Source organism: Sphaeramia orbicularis, chromosome 1, assembly GCF_902148855.1.
Source record: "Sphaeramia orbicularis chromosome 1, fSphaOr1.1, whole genome shotgun sequence".
In the NCBI taxonomy this organism is placed as follows: Eukaryota; Metazoa; Chordata; class Actinopteri; order Kurtiformes; family Apogonidae; genus Sphaeramia; species Sphaeramia orbicularis.
Window position 1 is genome coordinate 45351743 of NC_043957.1, and position 16061 is coordinate 45367803.

General features: G+C 37.3%; 2 protein-coding genes across 3 annotated transcripts in view; one reads left to right on the forward strand and one right to left on the reverse strand.

Annotated features, from left to right (window-relative positions):
- The window catches only part of usp53b (ubiquitin specific peptidase 53b), a 29594-nt gene extending 17748 nt beyond the window's left edge, over window positions 1-11846 (forward strand). For both annotated transcript variants that reach the window (XM_030139155.1, XM_030139164.1), the window contains exons 14-17: window positions 666-724; window positions 6693-6771; window positions 6915-7753; window positions 8953-11846. In XM_030139155.1, the coding sequence (XP_029995015.1) occupies window positions 666-724; window positions 6693-6771; window positions 6915-7753; window positions 8953-9029 (1054 nt within the window). In that variant the 3' untranslated portion in view covers window positions 9030-11846. The remainder of the gene's footprint in view (window positions 1-665; window positions 725-6692; window positions 6772-6914; window positions 7754-8952) is intronic.
- A 939-nt stretch (window positions 11847-12785) lies between these two features.
- Window positions 12786-14534, reverse strand: fabp2 (fatty acid binding protein 2, intestinal). The gene is made up of 4 exons (XM_030139810.1): window positions 14147-14534; window positions 13640-13812; window positions 13181-13288; window positions 12786-13037 (listed from the first exon to the last, which is right to left on the reverse strand). The coding sequence occupies exons 1-4, from the start codon at window positions 14211-14213 to the stop codon at window positions 12987-12989; spliced, it is 399 nt and encodes a 132-aa protein (XP_029995670.1). The 5' UTR covers window positions 14214-14534; the 3' UTR covers window positions 12786-12986.
- Between the last annotated feature and the right edge of the window lie 1527 nt (window positions 14535-16061).

A 16061-nucleotide genomic window follows, 5' to 3' on the forward strand; every position in this document is an offset into this window, starting at 1 on the left:
TGTCAGGCAACACAGCTTACAGTTTATTATACTCAAATTACCCAGCTAGACTGATTCCAAGTAACTCAAGATCACTGTGTGCGTTTTGGTTTTCTGGCCTCGCAGTTAAAGACAATCCTCATGTTGCGAAACTTGTCGTTAACATCTGTGCCTGTCAAGGTCAAGTTAGATAACGATAGCTTAACTGACCATGATCTTGGCTGCCTACATTCATCATAGCAGCTGAAACTTACTGACCAGCTAGATGGCTGGCTTTTGTGGAGTACAACTAATTTATTTATTTGCTCATATATCAGATGTGAAATGATACTAAATCAATGAGTTTAACGTCAACATCCAACAAATTGTCATTCATTCAAATTCATATGCATTGCAAAGTTTCAATTCACTGAAGATGAATAAAGTTGCACTGTTTAAAGATACCCAGACATCTGTTTTTATTACTTTATGTAAAAATAAATCAAAATTGCTTGAAAACCAGCACTAGATCATGCGTTTTGGCAATATCCAATGTGCTATGATCAACAATGTCCCTTCATTTATATTAGATCCAAAAACTCCTGATGCTTATTCTGTCTCACAGAAAGTAGAAGTGTATTTGTATGTCTTGTTTACATATACTGCTTGCATCAAATAATGTTTTTTCTATAAATGTTATTTTCCAGTCAGCTGCACCCAAAAGGAGGAGATGCAAAGTCAAATATGTCTTCACCCTCACACAATGGTAAGTTGAAGATGCACTGTGGCACATTTGTATGTACTTGTGTGAAGTGCATGTTAGAATCTGTTTAGGGCTGGTAGTTGGTTGTTTGTTGATAGTGGATAATTCAGTAAGATAGTGGTGACCTTGGTTGGCTATACCTATGATACCAGCTGAAATTAACTGATTAAGAAATAGATGTTTTGTGTTAGGATTCGAGTAAATAAGGCTATGTTCAGACAGCAGGTCTTAATGCAGAATTTTGATTTTTTTGGTGAAATCCAATTTTTTTGTGTGTTCGTTTATATTACACCAGTGGTTCTCAAACTTTTTTGGCTTGTGACCCCATTTTAACATCACAAATTTCTGGCAACCCCAGACATTCAAAACAGATACTTTTTTTTTTTGCTAAAATTAATTTGTTTTTGATCATGTAATAGTTTGCTATACTATGTTGCAAATAAATGTTAATTTTAGATGACATTTAGTCTATATAATGTATATTATTATGGACGGAGGCAGAAAAGCCAGGTGTAGATTACTGCACAAAGTGAGAATTTTATTTTCCTTGGTCAGGATATGTACAATCAGTCCAGCTTGGATTTACAAGGCTGACAATTAATACTGAACAAACAAGAACTCAAACCATGAATTATGAAAGAGCTGCAGCATCTGAAACCGACCACAATGAACATTTGAAAGATGAACAGAACCACAGTGCTTCAGTTTCAGCTTCACAGCTGGTCATGTCCATGGGATTGTCTCTCTCAGCTCACCATATATTTTTATTAGTAAGTTATTAGTAAGGTTTTTTTTGTTTTTGTTTTTTACATTTTTATCAATTACTAGAAATTTCAGACGACCCCATTTGAATTCCAGGCGACCCCACGTGGGGTCCCGACCCCAAGGTTTAAAAACACTGTGTTACACATTAAATGCAACTTCTATCAGTTTTGAGTATGAACTGGATGCGATCCTGAAGTGACCCGCATGCGCAAAAGAGGTCCTGACGTAATACATGACCCCGCAGGCATGCACTGTGTTTACAGAAGTGGCACTTCTAGGATGCAGAATCATGAATTGTTTGTCGCATTTCAGTAATGTAAAGGTCGGACATGGATTTTTGCTGTTCAAACTGTCTTTAACAGATCAGATACAGGTCACATATGGGCAAAAAAAATCTGATTTGGGACACATTTGCTTGCAGTCTGAACTTGCATAAGTTCTTTGGTGCATCTCATCTGTAACTTTAACAGTGTACAATAGGGGTGCAACGGTACACGGTGTACCGTCGTACCGTTCGGTATGCCCATCATGGATCGGTACGAGCATGAACCGCGACACATTTCATTTGTCATTTTCAAATTACAGTTCTGGACAACTTGCGTTTATATTAGAGCTTTGCCAGACGACTGACTTACGGAATAGAGGGTATGCACGTGACGTCACCGCTAGCGGAAGTCGCCGCGGTTCCGTCCATTGAGTGGCAGAAAGAGGGAGATGAGTAGTGGCTTTAGCTTGAATACTGTGAAAACTTTAGAACAATCTAAAAAATGGGGAAGAGCTGTTGTGCCACTGATTGCACAAATAGGTTTAAAAAGCACTCGGAGCTATCGTTTTAGCAGCGACCTAAAGCCAAAGACAGAAGAAGCAGATGCAATTCATAGAAATTACTGGAATCCAGACAATGAAACCTGGATTTGTGGTTGCCATTTCGTGTCAGGTAACGTTAATTTATGCTATGTTCTTGCATAAAGTCATACCTTAAATTACATATCATTTTGGCTAACATTACTTCTTAGTAAAGCTCTTAATGTTAGCATCTGTCATTTAGTTCTATATTTCATAACTGAAATGTTTTTGTCTTCAGTTGTGAGATTCTGAACCTTGTGCTCTACATGATTTGTAAACTAGCTTAAACTGAGGCTAACCTAGTTTTCCAAATAAGGGGGTACTCTAGCACAAAGCTGTTGTAGCTGTGTTGTATCAAGCATTTGATGTAAACTCTACTTAAATACCCACAGTACCAGTAGATCATCCACTCACTTGGGTCAATACTAAGGGTTCAACTCCAGTAAATCAGTCGTGAACTGTGAGCACTACTGCTGGGCCTTTACCTTGGCAATCACCGCCAAGAAAATACGTCTGCACTGACATAAAACCTCAAAAACAATAGTATGTTGAACTGAAAGCAATCACCAGCTGTAATCCTCTAATTAACGATGACGAGGATGTCAACAACTCTGTCTTTTGTATGCTTTCAGCCTTTGCATTGGGTATTTTCCTGGCGTTGAAATCAGGTTCATATAAATGTCAGGATAGGTGATTTCCAGCCACATATCAATGTTCGTAGACGACTTGTTGTTTGGTAGGTTGTATGGATCCATGTCGAATCCAATTGTCTTTAATTTCATGTTATATTCCACATTTTTCCCGGTCTTGCTGTAGTTACTGCTGTGCTCCACCATGTTGAGCCGGTTTGTTTTTGCCACTCAGTCTGACTTAGAGGGGCGTGGCCCAGGGGGGAAGTGACGTATGTGCATTCCATCTATAGGGGTGCAACGGTACACGGTGTACCATCGTACCATTCAGTATGCCCCTCATGGATCGGTACGAGCATGAACTGCGACACAGCTCATTTGTCATTTTCAAATTACATTTCTGGACAACTCGCGTTTATATTAGAGCTTAGCCAGACGACTGACTTACGGAATTCTGCTGTCATTGGTTGGAGCCGGACGCGAAGCCCTAGCCGGACACTGTGAGTCCCGGCCCCAGCCACACGGCGGACCCTGGCACCAACTGGACGCAGTGCAAGCCGGAAGAGGCGGACCCCAGCTCCAGTGGAGCACAGCCCTTCTACTTCCAACTACCCTTCTAAATATTAACATGAGTGTCCACATTAGTAAAGCCTCCTCTGTTGTCGCCATGTTTGTTGTTATTGACTTTCTTCTTCTTTAAAAACTTTACTCTTCTTCATGGGATTCGGCCGGTATGGTAATTAAGAGTTGCGCCCTCTGGTGGATTGATTAAGAAACTCATTCCAACATACAGCAGGCTTGGAAGTATGAGGGCAGTGACGCATGACAATGTTAGAAACTCACAAACCTAATTACATATGTAAAGGAACATGAATTATCCTTAAGGCTCTACATCATCTCCCAGTTATGTTTCGGTGTACAGCCGGGCTCTGCGTCCAAACCATACCGACCCATGAACCGTGACTCAAAAACCGCAACACGTACCGAACCGTGGAGAACCTGTACCGTTGCATCCTTAGTGTACAACACTACAGTAGGTACAAAATTAGTGCCAAAAGACATCTGTCTCCTCTCCCTCTGTCATTGTTATTAAAAATTCAGCATATAGAACAGCCAGGGTTGCTGAAAATAATATTTGTTTAATGTCCATATTGCTACTTAATTAACTTAATAAATGTCTGTGGTGATATAGAAGCCAATGTCTGTTATAACCTCTGAAATGAATTTAATCTGTTGCAGCAGTTTCATTGGAGGTGATAAAAATAAGTTTTATCTTTTATCAATGTCATGGCTAATAGGCCGATAGATTCATGCAATAAGCAAAAATTACATTAAAAGCACTACAATACAACAAACAACGACAAAATAGCAAAGGTTTCAGAAGAAAAGGTGCCATTGTGCATTGCATCGTGGTTTGTTTGAAGCATTAATGTTGAGAACAAGCGGGTGTTTGTAGTAATTCTCTACAGTCAGTTGAAATGTTGTTGAATGTTTTTCTGTCAGTGTAAAATCATTATGAGGGACTTTAAGCCTGAATGAAGTTGAGATCCTGTTCTGAGATAGGTGGATGATGTTAGACGTGTTCTCTGAACTCTGTTACAATCAGTACGTTGGTCATGAATGTTTTACTGAAGCAAATGTGCAAAAGATAATTTCAGACATTATTATAGTGATATAAAAAAATTTTTGTGGTGAGTATGTGTTAAGAAGTTACAGACATTAGCTAAAGTATCACACGCATTTTGCCGTGTTTAGTTTTTGGTTCTGTTCAGTTAATCATGATACATGTTATTTACATTTATGTTTGATCAGCCAAGTCGTAAGTATAGTTTAAGTGCAACTCCTTTTAGAATAAAGTATATACTGACTAAAAAAAGTTCAATCACAGTCTTTTCAGTTGACCATTTCTGATTTTAATTAATTGTTTTTGTGGCTAAAAGAACTGAAGACAAAACATGATTCAAAAATACTCTTACTTGACTAACGCTATATACTATATGTAACTGGAGAAACACATTGACAGTTACTCTTATTATAAGAAGCAAACAGGTTGCATTTTTATTGTGCAAGAAAGGTTTCTCACTTTTGCGATTCAGACATTTTTTGCAACTCTCCAAAAGTGAATTGGATACATTGCCCAGCCTTAGTATACACTCAGGTGTTGTTTTGCAATGTTGCGTCAATGTGTTTTAACACTGTCAAACCATTACCTTAAAAATGTAAGAGATGACAGTGTTTCTTTTTCATTTACTGTTTGATTAATTTCTTGGTTCATTTCTAAGCTTGGACTGGCTTCTTTTAACCTCCTCACCCTGTCAACCCTGCACAGGCATTAATCTGATGATAATCCTACAAAGCTCATTCAGATAGCACAGCTGGACATGGCTACTGGCATTGTCATTAATATCTTTCTGTTTCATGCTGTACTTTGAATGTGCCTCACTTGATACTTTATCGAGTCTCTGTGCATCCAGAGCCAGTGTTTCCAACCAACAGCTAAAGCTTTTATCCTTGCATGGACCTCTCCAGGGCAACAGCGAAGAAAAAAATAACACATCTATTTTTAAAGGGAAGGAATTCAGCACCATGCTTCCTCTCTCTGCACTGGTGTACAGAGCGAGCACACCGACCGCTTCATCCAGCTGTGAAAATGTCTAGAGATTAACACTCTGCTGCTGCCACCTTGTGTACTGAGATGACAACAGCTTCACAGTCTCTTTCCTCTGTTTGTTTTGCGTGTTCGTGCCTAGATGAAGATTAGCGGAGATTATGAGAAAGAAGTATTTGATCTGTGATATTAATCTTGAAATTCTAAGAAAAATAAATCTGATGAAGAGGTCAGAAATTAGCGATTTATAAGAAGTCTGACTTGGTTTTGGGATCCTGAAAGATAGAAGTAAAACTCGTTAATCTTATGACGCATGTAAACCTTTTTTCTTTTTTTTTTTGTTATCTTCTATTTTTCTAGACATCCTTATGGTAAATGTCTTTGTCATGTGTTTAGCCTGTGCTCAAATCTTGTGTCTTGTGGTCTGTTTTCCTACAGTTTTTATAAGTAGTATTGCTATTTATACTGCACAAGCTACCCATACTTTATTCTAAAAAAAAGTTAGGTCAGAGAATATCTATAAATATCTATAACAGAACCTTTTATTGTACCTAATTTGTCAGAATAGTGCAAAACTGTTCGAAGGCAGACTGTAAAACAAGTACTTCTTATAGTTATAACTACTGTTTAGGAAAAGGTAAGGAAAGGCGAGTTTATGAGTTTATTTTAGTAGTGCATTTCGTACACAAATTGACTGTGGTTGACAGAAGTAAAAGGATGTCATCAGGAAGAAAATGCTTAAATACCAAAAGATAGAAATACTGAAATTAAAATTAAAAGTAAGTGCATTATGTGCTCTACAGGCAGATTGTTCCAGTTTTAGCATAACAGTTAATTAAACCATGTTTAGTGTAAACTCTGGGGTCAATAGATAAGTTTGTAATCTTTAAACTTGTCACACATGTATTCTAAAACCATTTAGTGATTTATAGACTCGTAGAAGGACTTTAAATTATATTGTGGAACTACCTTGAAGCTGGTGTTGAGACTTAACCAGAGTAATGTGCTCAATTCTCCTGGTTGTCCTGGTTGAAACTCTACCCTGAGCATTATGAATGAGCTGCAGCTGGATAAAAATGTTCTTTTCATTTAAAATTTGTCTGTCTTGTTTAATATTTTACAGGTAAACATCAACCCAAACCTCAGGGAAAGAACCATGACCAAGTTTCTCATTCCCATCTAAAGTGCAGTCCAAGTTTGAGGTATGAAAACTCTAAACAAATGAACCTACAATAACACCAGCACATAAATTAGAAAGGCACTTTGTTTGTGTGTTGGCTGCTATCATATTAAAACATTTGTTATTATTTTTTTGTATATAATAAATTGTGTCTCCTCTTTGTAGACGAAAATCTAAGTACACGTCTAGCACCTCCAGAAAAGCAGCGTCTTCAGAGAGGGACTCCACTGGTTCAGATAACAGGCAGAGTGAGCAGCAGGAGCTGTCAAACTGTAGAGGGCACACTGGAGAAAGTACAGTCCTGAGGCACATTGCCAAAACCAGCAGCTCAGAATGGAACAGCTCCGATGATCTCGCTCTCTCTGAGCCCGAGGACAGAGACGGCACTTACCGCTCCGGCAACAGCGAGCCTGTCACTTCTGATTCCCAGTGTCCTCATAGAACCCTCCCGTACCATCCTCCGAGCAATGTGACTGCAGAACCTCTTCAACTGAACAATCAGCGTCAGCTTGGCACAACAGGGTCGCCTCACCTCCGACCCGCCCAGCGCGGTTCTCCTCACCAGGGTGAAACGAGTCACACCACGTTTCGTCCGAGGATGCTTCAAGAACCCTTCCCATCAAGCCCGCGTCTTTCGGCGTCATCTTACGTTAGTCCTCATAGGAAGCCTGACATTTCAGGCCTCAGAACATTCTCAGATGCAAGCTCCAAATCAGGCTCGGATCCGGAGAGGAGTACCCCATCGTCATGTGAGAGTGAAGAGAGACTAACTGGATGCAGAGTGGAACAGGCGGTGCCGGCTCAAGAGGTTTCTCTGACCACGTACTTCAATGTGGACAACTGTATGACAGAAACATATCGTCTGAAGTACCACAACCAAAGGCCTCTTGTCCTCTCTGCCACAGTGCCACGGACAGTTGTTGCGAATGAGCGAAGAGATACCACTCATGCACTCCCTACAGACACACACTTACAAGAGGTGCCAAAAGCCAGACCTGATACAAGTAAGTCTCTTGTCGTTTGCTTTCAGACCTTAGGTTAAAGTTGAATATTTTTACACCGGAAAGAATTACTGATGTGCTAAAAACTGATTGTTGCATACTATTAAAAAAAATTCTCAAAAAATGCTAATGTTGTTATGCCAGTTGTGTAAATAGGTGACTGCTTTGTTAATGCATTAACCATGTCAACTCTGTAAGGGTGGTAAATAATTCAGTTTTGCGTCTGCATTGTGCTGCACTGCCCCCAGTACTGAAAAAACAACAACGACATAACGCCTGCTTCAAAGAATGAACAGAATGAAAGTTATTTTTACCATATTTGTCGGTTTTTCACCATAAACAGTAATAGCTCCAATAAAAATAGCTCCATTAAAGATTCATTAGGTAAGATTTGTGTGTGCTTGTGTGGTTACATGAAGTTTGTTTTGGACTCTGTTTTGTTTTGGGGTGGTTTATTGAACTTGATTTCTATGTAGGTCTTTCAAGCTCATTCCACATCTTTCATCTCGCATCTCTCCTCTTCTAAGATAGTTTAGAAGTGGAGTCCACATAACATTAATAAAAGACAGACTCCAACACAAACTTCATATTAGCTCACAAGTATGTGCAAATTGTTATGTATTGAAAGATTTTTCTTTTTTTTTTTCACCCATTTTCTATTTTTTATAGCTAATCATGAAGAGGAAGACAGTGGATTTATTTATATGAAATGTGAAGTAAATTTGAAGCAAACTTTTGAAAAGTTGAAAAAACCCAACTCAAAATCATCAACCAGTTTGGAGTGAATAAACCAACCTACACGGTGTCATCAGAAGATGGTGCTAGAGGCTTTATTACATATGAGTGTGTTAAACAGAGAAGCAGCAAAGAATTCTACATTTTCCATCTTTGTGTGATGACAGGAAAGACCAACGAATCAAGCAAACAATCTTTTTTTTTTAGTTTTTTTTTGTAAAGTTGAGGATTTTTTTTTTTTTTTCCAATTTTGCCATATCCACAAATGTGAAGCCTTCAAAATCTACAGTTTATACACTACATTTTAGAAACAGCTTATAAAACAGGAGAGTTGGAAATCGAGGAATTGGAACGAAACTGGGAGCAATGCAGCATCATGGTCTGCAATGTAACTTTTTAGCAACTTTGGAGCCTGCATAAAAAAATATTTTTTAAAAAGATTATTTCTTTTCTTTTTTTCTTGACAGGCCATAATAGCAATAAACCCACAGCAAAATGGAACCCAGTGTCAGCCAAAGGACTGGATGAACGTGGTTTTTTATGAGTGTTAACTGATAAGCTTTGTTTACATAGATGGACAGAGGTCAGTAGAGTAATAACTGGATGCCAAAGAGTTTACAGAATGATAACGTTTTGAAGCCTGACAGCTCCAAATTCAGTGGAATATATTTATGCAACCTTGTCACACAAGTATTGTCACATAACCTCCAGTGTTTTGAAGTATTGTTCGATAGGTCGTCGAGTACAGCCTATACTGTCTTCCATTGTCCAACAGTACTGCAGCGGGAGTTTGATTTAACCAAAATAGGCACTGTTTTCATTTTGCACAGTGTTTTTTGAATCTGCATTATTCACTTTTAATCACCCTGTGGTTTCATTTGTGCAATATTTCTGCATATTTCATAGAAAACCAGACCAGAATATTCAATGTGGCATAAATGATGAAGCTGAGCCAAGTGAATATATAGTGCAGAGTTCAGACAATGGAATGAGTTCTGGTGAATTTCAGTTTGTTGGTAGGGGCTTATTCATTTATTTATTTATCTCTGCTAATGGAGGGTTAATATATATAAGATTGGACATTTTTCATTCACCTTTAGGCAGCTTCCTAACTTTATCCACATCGAGGGCTTGAGGTCAGCAGAAAACAGATATTGCAGTAGTATATTCTGTTCATTTGTGTCAACCATTATCATTTATCAGTACTTTCACAACATTTTCCTGTTAATGAATGACTGAGGGCCGTCCCGTTCTGTTCAGCGTCATTGGCTGCACTGATCTTGTCACAAAGGTTATTGTTACTTCATTATAACAGATGTTAATTTTCCTTTAATCATTGATGCATATTTAATGGAAATGCTTATTGGAGACTCAATTTCTCAAAAGGCAACTGAAATGATTTTGCATAGAGTGGACAAATCATACTGTCTGTTGACGTTCTGCAGCCGGAACAGCTCTCAGTTCATTCAGGACATTACTATGTACAATCTGAAAACCTTGTGTATTCTCCCTCAAGTTGTACCGACTCCTTTTTATAGCTCCAAGTGATGTCAAATTGCATTTTCTGTCTTCCTCTTAATGTAGGCAGATTTCAGCAGGTCTGTTTTTGCAGGTATTCCCATAAATATGCCAATATATTTAATATGCCTATTGTTGACCATACAACACAACACAAGTATTGTTTATTAGAATAATGGTCTGAAACCTGCATGTGGCCTTTAAAAAGTCCTACTAGCATGAGCATGAACATATTGGACTGTGAGTCAAACAAACATATTTTATTGGGTTTTATTTGATTATAGTCGAATTCTATCATTATATTTGTAACAACAGTTATTTGACATTTTTCTTATGCATTAATTGTAAAAAGTATAATGCAAACATATGTTAAAAACTGACTGACCATCCAAAACATACTATGCATTGATTCAATCTTACTTTATGCTTTCTTTAAAGGCAAGTTTTATCACGTTGAAACCTTATATCTAGCATTTCGAAGACGACATATAATTGTGAAGTACATTTTTAAAGGCCTAGCAGAAATTTACTTTTGTGGCCACTATTATGAAAAGCATTGCCAAGTGCTTTCTAAAACATGTAGCCATTTTCAATGCATTATTTCATGCGTTTTCATTTGTATATTCATTCTGTCCTTAATAAGCTTTGTCTACCTTGTCTTTCTCAATATTCTGCCTATGTTGAGTCACTAAATTTGCCGTCTTTGTGTCTGTTGTGTTTTTATTCTTGCACCGAAGGAAGGATTTGGTATTTTATTGTGTAAACCCTTACCTGCAAAAAGTTTAATTTAAAGGGGAAAATGGCAGAAACCATGGTGGCAGTAGTCATTGATCTGACACACTGAACAACACAATGTCACACAACTTAAGGATGCCTTTAAAAAGTTGATTGTGCTGTAGTATTTGTAAATAATAATTGTGTTTTTATTGTTAATTCCAATTTTGTATATTGACAGAATAAGTAAGTCTAATTGAATTATAGAAATCTCAGTCAGATTAACCAGATTATGTTAATGTTGCCTCACCTACAAAGAGTTTATGTGGTTTCTTATGTGGCTACTTATTTAATTTGTTTACTGTGTTTTTCCTGTTATTTATTTCTGTTGTCTGTACTACTTCTTTTCTACTGATCTGACACATGGTGCGGTATATTTCTGAACTTCAGTAGTATCAAGAGTGCCTTGGTGTTTTTTGGAGAGACGTATTTGTGAGTGAAACTGCAAGGGTTGAGATTAAAAGAGGTGAATGTGGAAAGATGGAGCAGATGTATGCAAAACATATGAATATGCAATGCTAACAGTGACATATCTGGTGACACTCCTCTGTGGGCACCGTCAGTTGTGTATGTGCTTGTGTGTTATAGCCTGTGGGAGAGATTTTACAGTCCAGTATGTTCCTGAAGGCTCTTTCAGAATGGGAAACAACCATCAAAGTGGATGCTCATCCAATAGGAACAAAGCAGCAAGAAGAGACACATCCAAGTGTTTTCAATCTTCAAATTTCACTTGAATAAAATGTAAAATGCACATTAATATTACACTTTTATTCTTACAGTGTTCTGAATTTGAGAGGTTTTATATAAAGAGCATATTCTATTTGGATGTCCTGAATTAGGCCTTTTTCCCAAACAAGCATTTTCTAACAAAGATGTGGGATATTCATGTTTTATTCTCCTTTCATGATGATGCTTTGTTCGTGTATACAGTACACTGAGAACATATGCATTGGATGCACTGGAAGGTTTTATCACAGGTTACAACATGTAGCCTCCTGTTTTACAGTAAACAGAGGGTAGAGACAAAGACCCTTTGCTGGTGCAGATGCATGCTTTGAAAAAAAAAAAAGAGCATAATTCTCCTCAGAAGTAAAAAAAAAAAAAAAAAAAAAAAAAAAAAAAAAACACACCTACTGTTGAACATTATAACAAAGGATATGTGCAGTTATTTGGATATGAGCCAATATCAAAAAGCTGAGCCTTTTCCAGAAGGCATTTGAAGGAATATTTTAATCAGGGTATGCACAGCGGCGCGTAATATTAGTGGAAAAATTATTTCATTATTGATTTCATCTTTTGCAGAATAAGGGCAAAAACTGAAACATTTTGTGTTTGTGAACTTACTGTTTGATTATCGATTCCTACTTTGAAAGAGCCTTAATTTCTAGTTTGATTTTTTCCCACTGCTAAACTCTGGTTACTGTATGTGTGTGACTGCTTGAAAGGGAATAATTTTCCCTTTTACACCCACTATTAATAGTTTTCAGTTAAAGCTTTATATACTCTAGAGGCCTGATTTGTCCCATGTCCCATAAAGTCACAGTTGGCAATGCATTAATTTATATCTTTTATATTTCTTTACGTATCGTGTGCTGAATCTGCAGGCACAGAATCCAGTTACGCTGTATTGCATCAACACACGAACGTCCATATCTATGTTACTGGTTTTATTGGATAAGGTACATGCTGAAGTGGCCCGATGTGTAGAGTCAGTCATCACTGAATCCTTTTGTCAAACCTCCGTGTGTGGTTAAGATTTGGCCTGATATTACTACATAATAAAGTTGTTGGTGCTTCAGTGAATGCTTCATGACTTGTGTAAGTACAGACCAATTTAAAGAAACATGCAAAATCTGTCAACACCTTATATTTTTGTAGATAATATATATTTATTTTTATTTATTGTTAAATAAAGATTAAATTACTGTATCACTAATTTAAGTTGTAACTGTGTTTCTTATTGTTGTCTATAGAATTAGTGTATGAACGCAGGAAGAAGACACATGGAAACAGACAGTTCTGACTTTATTACTACAAGTATCAAAACCCAGTGCAATTGAAAATAGTTCAGTATACTGTACAGGTAGAGAGCACATTGTAAAGGTATCTCTACAATACTCCCATGTTGGCATAAGGAGTGGACATTTCAACACAATACTGTATGTAATTCTGTCACGTCATTGTTTTGGGAACGGTTGACCAGTTTTCTTTAAGCTCTCTTGAAAATCCTCTTTGCGTCCACGCCTTCATAGTTGTAGGTCTGTTGGGAAAAGTTAGATGTAGTTACTCTGATGTATAAATATCAAATGTCCAAATGAACCTCATCTTTGTGACATTCCATCTGCTTTTCAATAAGAATAGCATGTGAGATGATTCATTTGCATAGATATAAATTCACCCCACCTGTATCAGTTCATCCCCTTGGACAATTCTGGTTGTTGAGAGTTGCTTTCCATTGTCCTTCCTGGTGAAAACTCCCTTCAGCATGTCTCCCTCCATAACCCAGGAGCCCTACAGAAGAAATCAGTAATCGGTAAGTGTTTATAACGTGCAGCTTATGTGGGCTGACCGGTTTTATGGCTGAGCATGTTAGTGCTAATAAGGTGAAATCACAACCAGTAACCACAATAAAGGTATGGATGATGAGTTGTTTTTTTTGTTTTTTTTTAGCAGCTCAAATATCCAAATCTCTGCAATAACCAATTCATTTAAGTATTGGACCAAATTACTACAACTGACATCACAGGCCAAAATATACCCCCATCCAGACTATACCCAGGTATAATGTGGGTGGGTGTTTTGACAACAACATGGGTCATTCCTTCTCTGATGCTGAAGTCATGTGAGGTCAGGTCTACTTACTGAAAGTTCAGTTCCATCTGCGAGGCTGTATTCAAAGGTGACACCCAGAGTGAAGTCTAGTTCCAGGGTGCGGAAGTTGCTGCTCTCCTTGACATGAAACTTGTCTCCAGTTTGTTCCAAGGTAATTTTGAGGTTGTCATGTGCAGCCAGTTTCCTCTTCACCATGTTGATTCCTGTCAGAGACACAAAAAACATGTTTAAGATGCTGAAGGGCAAGTATGTCAGGGTTTAATTGCTTCTCTTGCAAACACAGAGTTAACGCCTTTGTTTGTGTGTTCTGTTTGTTTGTAAAATAGGCCAGGCACTATTTCCATTTCTGATCTTAGTCGGGCCACTTTGTTATTACTTATCCTACCATACCTAAATTTGATCAACTAAAACACAAAATTTAATCACTCTGTGTAATGGGATTACATTACAGTAATCCTAAAAGAAGACACAGTAATATCACCTCAGAAAAAGGGCATTTAATAACAGTCTGACGCATTTCTATCAGTGATCACTCACCCATTTGTTCCATGAATTTCTCATAGTTCTCATTGCGATCGATTTTCCAGGCGCCGTTGAAGGTCATGATGGCTGTGATGTGGACTGTGAGGTGGACTGAAGACTCAGCAGAAGGGAGTGCCTTACCCAAAGTCTGTGCCACTCCTTTTAAACCATACAATGCCTTATCACCTCATCTATCTTATTGCTGATGTGGCTGTTTAAAGCTCATACTCTCTCAAGGCAAAACTCACAGCTGCATCTGACTGGCTGAATCAAATGTTCTCAACAGAACATGGACTTTCACTACAGGAACTCCTTTTTTCACTGTTTATAATACAACGCCTCCTATTGCACAATGTTGCTGGAGTGTGTTACATAATACACTGATGCTGTTTGAAAAAGGGTTTTGTGCTACATGCTATTTATACTGTGCTACACAAAATAAAACTACCCATTATGTGTACTTTTTTTTTCTTTTCTTTTTTTTTTTTTTTTTACAGATTAGTTGCATCCTGTTCTACTTGTATCTTTGTTTAAACAGGGTGTTGGTTTGCATCAACCGTGTTTAACTAAACTTGAACCTGAGCTTTTAATAAAACAGGGCTTTCAGTATCTAAATGTCAGCCCACCCACAAAGCAGTGGGAACTGAATATGACTTATTTAGAGTTTTTTATTAGATTGTAATATTTATATTTTGTATTGATATTTGAAGACAAAATGTCAGTACCACTGAAAATACCACTTTTACCACTGAGTCAGGGTGAGGGTATTATTGCACTATGTGTAATAACATAAAGGTGATCAGTGATGTATTTTCAATGGCATCTCGGATCTCTGCAGACTCAACTCAAACTCAAATAAACATGATGAACCTGTGTATATGGTGGTATAAAGAAAACACTATACTTGATAGAACATAAATTTTAGGTGTGACATGACATCATTTAGATGATCTCAGTTGACACCCGCCAAACTCTATCTAATCTCAGCAACACTATAATGTATATAAATAAATCTGGCAGGGTCTGTGAATCCCTATCCAGAGTATGAATAAGTATCTTTACTATGTCTGAAAAGGGGAGGATCAAAACGACTTCTTATCGGAGTTTTATCTCATCTTATGTGGCACGAGACCTTTTACCTTTTTCCACTTCCAGTGAACCCTCTTATCACACAGACCTTTTGACTATCAGGACAGTGTGGAAATTAACAGATGGGCATTAGATATCGTAGACTAGGGTAAGTAATATTTAATTTAGTAATTCCCTTCAGCAAGCAGTAGTCCAGCAAACAAATTAAAAAGGTAATAAAGTGTATAAAAAAAAGAGATATTAACATGAATTTGTAGAATAATTTGACAAAAAAATACTCTATTCTATTATTATGATCATTTAGCATTATGCCTTGTGTTATATCACTGAGGAGCTTAAACAGTTAATCATTAGACGTTCACTAGGGGGCAGAGCAGAACACAGTCACCAGAAGTCGAAATTTAACTTGTACTTGTATTTTACATCCAATCAGTGTACATATTCCTCAACTCTAAATTAAACTAATTAAATTACAGATTATGCGGCAAAGTGACCCATGTTTCACTGACCCCTGAATAACTGAGCTGCGTTAGTTTGTTAAAATGTACTTTCTGTCTTTATGTTAGTTTAAAGTGAAAAGAAATGAAGGCACCTGAAATGACTGAAAACGGTGCAACTCTGGAAGAATAATTAATATTATACCTATTTGATAATTTAGTTATTAACTAATAATTCTTTTTAGTCGCACCACACTGGCATTTATGCAGTTATTATATTACATTAAAGTGAGAAATGTTAGACCAAATCCTCAAAAACAAATATATCTAATAAATTAAATGTTTATTTTCCTAATGTAATCCCTTTAGATTTAACTAACCATGAACACAACAATAGTATGCCA